Source organism: Stylophora pistillata, chromosome 7, assembly GCF_964205215.1.
Source record: "Stylophora pistillata chromosome 7, jaStyPist1.2, whole genome shotgun sequence".
Taxonomy (NCBI): domain Eukaryota; kingdom Metazoa; phylum Cnidaria; class Anthozoa; order Scleractinia; family Pocilloporidae; genus Stylophora; species Stylophora pistillata.
This window is the reverse complement of record NC_142525.1, coordinates 23,727,034-23,733,313: the sequence shown is the minus strand read 5'-3', so window position 1 is coordinate 23,733,313 and position 6,280 is coordinate 23,727,034. Positions and strand designations below refer to the sequence as shown.

The following is a 6,280-nucleotide window of genomic DNA, read 5'->3' as shown; positions in this document are numbered from 1 at the left end:
TGTTGAAAGACTAAGGAACACTTCAATTAGTGCTTCAAAGGACATTACCGCTAGGGCATTTTGGTAATCATTTTCAGAGTAACCCATGTAGCTCGGCCGGGGTCCGAAAAATAATCTGTCTGAATTTACAAATCGCTTTTAATCTAAGGGTGTAAAATTTTCAAAGATTCCCTATCGTAGGAATGAAATTCATGTTTCTGTCTTTAAAACCCCTCCTATTTTCCTGCAACCAGCGCTGGCAAAAGCAGTCTCATTAACCTCTTACTTAGCAAACGCATTATGCCAACTAGTATCAAGCAGAGTACATTGAATATATGTGAAATATCATATGGAGTGACCGAAGAAGCTGTCCTGCACTTGGCTAATAGAAGCAAGCCATCTCGTGTCCTTACCGGGGAGAGATTTTACGAGTATGAAGATTACATTCAAAAACCAATAGAGGATGAAAACTGGTGCGAGAAGATAGAGATCAGGATTCCAAATCCACTATTAAAGGTGACAAAACTTTTTGCGAACGTACAATAAAAGTAATAGGGGTATTTCATGTATTTCCACAGTCGTTCCAAACTCACCTCTCGAAGAAAAGCGAAAGATAATTCATGAAAGTGTCACGCGTTGTGTGACGCAGTGTTAAGCTACGCGACGAACCGTTGAGAATTTGAACGCGCTGTGAGGAATGGTATATGGAACGAAATATGGTCGCTTTACAACACTTAATGTTCCGAAATATGAAAATTTCGCGCGTAAGATTGATAAAACTTTCTCACTCCGTATGTGTGCTTTGTAGTTTTTGGCGATTTCTGCCGTTTTGGGCTTGCTTTGCCATCACTGTTTTTCCTGACTCCGTCATGTAACAGGCATAAGCGCTTTAATATAACCCACAAAACGCTTTCCTCTCACCTTCCTCGATCACTGTAGTATATGGGCAACATCATCAGTAAAGTCGGTGTACAGCTTTAGCTTTCAGGGGCCTCTTGAATGCTTTGAATCGTCAGACGTTCTAGGTTGTAAATGTGCTGTGTTGTGCTGGCACCTTTCTATTCTGTATTGGGCTGTATGCTCTGTTGCTCGCCTCTATACCTACACCGAAGGTGGTAGCGAATAAGAGAATTCGCACCACGAGTTTATGCACAACCAAAAAGCAGAAAAGTTGGTCACTCTTCATTTATGATCAATTCCTTCTTAACTAACAGCTGTTCTCTCTTCTAGGGTGGTGTAGTGATCGTGGACAGCCCTGGAATTGGCGATTCGGAGCGTGTCAGTGAAATCACCTTGAAATACTTATGTCGAGCCTACGCCTTTATTAACGTGATAAGCACTCCAAACGCTGGAGGATTACAAGAGGACAGGGTAAACTTGAGACTCGTTTTTTGTCTTATAAATTGTGGAGGAGTTACATTATACTTATTTTACCACAAGGTATGTGTCGCTTATAGAGACACACCACCCGAATTTAATAGTTTCAACAAAAATCCCCGTACCAAATACGTTTTTCTATTCTTTAAATTAAGTTTTCGAGATAAATCTTTCAGCTGATTCCGATCTTGAGCGAATGGATAAGACTCTACAAGGGAAAAGATGGTTGTGGTATCACTTTCGAATCTGCTATTTTCGTCTGTAACAAGTGGGACGAGGTGGAAAAGCAATCTAACCGAAATTATAACATAACCAAAGTAAAGCGCGCGCTCTGATTGGTCAATTGAGCGTCCCCCATCTGCCCATGGGTGTACGCTCCTGACGTGAGCAAATGCAAAGACTATTTTTCCGCGCGCGCTTGTTTTTTCTGGTCGCGTAAGGTTTGTTAAATAAAAGGGAACTCTTTAGCTACAATATATCAATGTTATGTTATAAAACAAATGGTAAACACCACAGCGTACACTATTGAGTTATGGATACACTTGGGAGGTTTGCTAAGCACTCAAGAAGCTAGAGTCGCTCTCGGCTATCGCCTCGCGCGACTCTTAGGCTTCTTTCGTGCTTAGCAACCTCCCGCGTGCATCCATAACTCAATAGTGTACGCTGTGTTGTTTACCATTTGTTAATCAGCAGGAAGATCCTGAAAGGCACATCATCGACACTCTCAGAAAGAATATTCCCGAACTGGATGAAAAATTCCAAATCATTAAGATGTCAGTCTTGAGAGCTGCAGAAGTAAAAGAGAGATTCAACGTGATGGGTGATGATCTCGACAATCTTTTGAATCGACTACAGCGTCTTCTGCCGCTTTTCATTGAGAGAAAAACAGAATTTTTGTACTTGAAAGTTTGATTTCATCTCCAAGCGGATCATTCAAAGACCTAAGATTTGTACACGATGTTTTAATTATACAATACCTTTCAAACACGCTGCTAAGGAAAACTTTTTCTAAGTTTCCTCAGCCCTTGAGGATAAATCTGTTTGTAGAAGCCAAGGGATGAAGATTATTGCTAATCCAACTGGATGTGACACTTTTCCATCGAAGAGGGCGTAGCAGATTCCTTATGAACTGAATAACTTTTTACGACCGGAAAGAGCTACAGAAAAATGTTTCCCAGTGGAAAGATTTAAATCGTTTGTCCCTTTGAATCTTGTGAGCTTATTGGTCTGATTTAAAGTAGTTTAGACCTTTTCTTGGTTTTCTTGATTTACCCTTTTAGGGGTGATTTGAAATTATACAGTCACACAGATGCTGTGATCCTTCAACCTATTGGTCTTTCAAAATTGACACGTGTAGTATGAGACCATGACAGCCTGAGTTTTTAGATGAAACTCTCTTCTTTCACCATCAATTTGTAGCAAGAGTTTCTTTCTCTGGTAGCTTGTAATTAAAAGAAGTTAAAAGGCTCTAGAGGTATGGTACGGAAATAGTAAGCCGTATATGATTTCAGTAAACGAGAAACGCGATTGCATGTGCTTAAGCTGAATCAAGAAATTTGAAATCGCGCCGCAATCGCACGTTCATTTTCATTGAAATATAGTTAAAGGCGGCTCTTTTGCTACTTGTATCAATGCAACGTCCGCTCCCCGTGCACATTTATCTGATCGGCGAAGGTGTTGCTTTTTTTGGTGGTTGTGAAAAAAATTTTATACTATTGTTATTTGTCATTTGACATCCATTACCAAGGTTGAGAGGCTGAAAGGAGGTTACACCTCTTCATTTCTACTTTACTCTGGATTAGTTCAGTGTAAAGAATATTGAACTGTACCTCTCCTTCACTGTTTCTTTGGCTAATACAGAAAGTAAGACGCATTAAATGGTTTTGGTCAATAGATTCAACTAATACACAGTCAGGTCGAGAATCGTATACAGATTTGGAGTCATGTTTTCTAAAATCTCTTTACGCCTGTCAATACTACTTCTGTCAATAAACGGAAATTCGTAACGATCAAGTTCACAATGGCACCGAAAGCAGTTCAGTTACGTCCCAACGGCAGTAGCGTTTTCCCAAACACGTTCAGCTCTCCGCTACAGGCAATTTGAAAGCTCTTTACTGAGATATTATAGCCAGTACAAACAAATAGACTCAAGTTTAATAACAATATCACTTAACTCAAACTGGAACACTGAGAATTAAAAGCAGGCGTAAACAATGGAAGTAAACTAATATCTTAATTGAACTTTTCCAATACTCTGTGCACGGTATCAACTGTGCCAAGTGAAGTATACGTCGTTTTATTTTTCCTGTTTTCGGAGTTCTTGAGACACTTCCTCAACACACACACACAAAAAAAAAAAACTCGCCAAATTATGTCTTGGACCGGCCTATGAGTGAAACCGTGAAATTCCAACCTTTCATTTTTTTAGTTGATAGTAATGGAATATTTAAGTAGTTGCGCTACTCGATCTCGTGACTGCCGATTCACAAACGAAATCCTATCTACAAGGCAAAGATACTATTAAATAGACGCGTAACGCGATCGCATGTATTAAAAATAGGTCCGCAATGCGTATATGTGTGGCTTACGAAATTGAGCAGCTTTTCAGTGTCTGGTGTCTCAGTGAGTTTCTTTTAGAAGAGCTAATATCTGATTACTATTAGATAGTTTTCTATATTTCCCTGTTCATCAATAAAACAAGATAACTAGCATACAATAGTCCTGAAATGTTCATTTTCAAGTTGAGGGTTAATGGCCAAACTTTGTTATGGAGGTCACATTTTGACAACAAAGGTTGCACATCTAACCTGAGGATTTTAGGAAATTAAAAAATGTCAGCATCATCTCCCATAGTGGCCTGATAGATCCAGTCACGAGTTTGTCTACGTAACGAAGTAGAATTGAGTTCTGAAGTTCGTAGGTTGTCTTTTCCAAGGCAAGTGATCTGAAATTAACTCTAGGGAAGCATTTCACATTTATATTTTTGGCATTTTGTGTACCAGTATACATGAACAAAACCTCGCAGAAGGGTCAGGACATTTTGAAAATGATTTATTCATGTTAATTATAATTTATTAAAAAGAGGTGAAAGAGAATTTTTCATCGGCTAATTTAAAGGAAAACGGCTGCTGAAGATGCTTCTTGTTGGCTACACTAGGTTTTAAGAATAATTGTCCAGGGAACTGTCAATCAAATAAGGTACGTGTTAGCCATTGGGAACTTGATTTGGCTTGAATGCATGACTAACTTTGGACAATACATACATGTAAAGCAACACAATGCTGAGGGTAGGTTTCTATTTTCCATTAGAGCACAAAGTTCCCTATTCAATTGGTTGAGAGCAAACCATTAAGTATAATTATTGTGTTTGGGATTGACTGTATTTTCAATAAAAAAACACAGAGAAATTCTGTTGAGGTAGGTGGATATGGGGTTGCAAATGGACGAATTTAGAGAAAAAGATAAGTGCATAACAAGATCAAAACACAAGCAATATTTTAGTGAATCATATGTTTAGTAGTACTCTGAAGTAACATTACATTAACTTTGCTAATAATTTGTAACCCGATGAGATTAAAATCAGACCTAGAGGTTTTACTTAACAGAAAGTTCAATAGAGATAGAGTGTCCCTATAATAGATATTAGGAACAGTAATTAGAGTTCAATGTACAGGCAAGTGCATGATAGTATCATATGAGTTGAAGTACCAGAATTTTTCAAGTTTTCTTATGATCGAAATTGTAATTTAATGCCAGTGTGGAGACATGAGATGAATAGGTGAACCGGACACCATCATGTAAATGGTCCTCTTAACATGCTATCAAAATTTTTCCTTCAGCTGAAATCAAACTCAGGAATGCAATTTTGTTAGTGTTTATCAATATTTATCAATATATATAAAAACATCCAAGCTTTCGTTTATTTTGGTCAGCTACTGTGTGTATCAATCAGTGCAACCTACTTCAGGTAAATCTGATTGGTTTCTAGTGTGATCCATTGTTGCTGACCCTAGTTTACATTTGTACATCAATTTTGCTCTTGTGATACATGAAAAAGGCACCTAGCTGTTTTCAGCCAATCAAGAGTGTAGTTTTTCATGTATATCAGTATTGAGATGAATCAACCAAAGCCAAAGAAGGAACTTAAAAGGAATCGTAGTCTACCAAATAAAGGCCTAATATACAGGTATTACTACCAAGTTTAAATATCAATGCTTATCTGAACCATTATGAAGAGAATTTAAAAGACTGCCAAGCTTATAGGAACTTATGAAATGTTAAGGTTTGAATAATTCTGGGCGTTATCTGGAAAACACACCGGTAATAATAATCACAATTCAGTTGTAACATTAAACTACTGGGCTCCTATTTGTATTTCAATAAAAGCGAAACCACTTTTTTATTGAGTTTCAATGTATTACTTCCTCAAAGTTTAGAGTTAATCATAATAGACATTTAGCACCAACTTTCATAAAGCTCGTCATGTTTTCATGTTTTCATGTTAACGACACACCGCAGTTTTAGGTTAGGCGTTAGACGTTTGTGAATCGGTTTAGCAATGTAAACATGAAAGAATAATTTTACTTGAAGAGGCAGTCATATTGAATTTCCAGATAACAGCAGTGTTTGATTTTTAAATGGCAACAAAAAGTCCTATTTTCCCTCATTAGCTAAAAATTGTGTTTAAGCATGTACTAAAACGAGTGATTAAGTAATTTTCTTACTGAGCATGTAGTATGAACAGAATTTCAGGATACTGAAAAACCTTCCAGTAAATGACTTACGTGAAACCGCACCGCTTAGTCACGTAAATTCTAGCGGTACCTAAATTGGGTAAAACAAGAGACTACTTCATTCCAGATTTTGTATTGTCCAACAACTCGTTTCAATGTTGGTAAAAAGAATCCTCGCTGTAATTCACACT

The 6,280-nt window shown here is 37.6% G+C and overlaps 1 protein-coding gene across 1 annotated transcript; it reads left to right on the top strand.

Moving 5' to 3' along the window:
* Positions 1–233: 233 nt before the first annotated feature.
* On the top strand, positions 234–5,762 carry LOC111339831 (uncharacterized). The gene is made up of 3 exons (XM_088728987.1): positions 234–495; positions 1,210–1,350; positions 2,050–5,762. Exons 1-3 carry the CDS (start codon positions 280–282, stop codon positions 2,266–2,268), a joined length of 576 nt encoding a protein of 191 aa, XP_088585113.1. The 5' UTR covers positions 234–279; the 3' UTR covers positions 2,269–5,762.
* The last annotated feature ends 518 nt before the right edge of the window (positions 5,763–6,280 follow it).

What these genes read in the sequence shown, in the direction of transcription:
- LOC111339831 (XM_088728987.1), top strand. Translation starts at nt 280, where the DNA reads ATGCCAACTAGTATCAAGCAGAGTACATTGAATATATGTGAAATATCA. An exon ending in TTCCAAATCCACTATTAAAG is followed by an intron (nt 496 to 1,209) that starts GTGACAAAACTT and finishes TCTCTCTTCTAG; the next exon opens with GGTGGTGTAGTGATCGTGGA. An exon ending in GAGGATTACAAGAGGACAGG is followed by an intron (nt 1,351 to 2,049) that starts GTAAACTTGAGA and finishes GTTAATCAGCAG; the next exon opens with GAAGATCCTGAAAGGCACAT.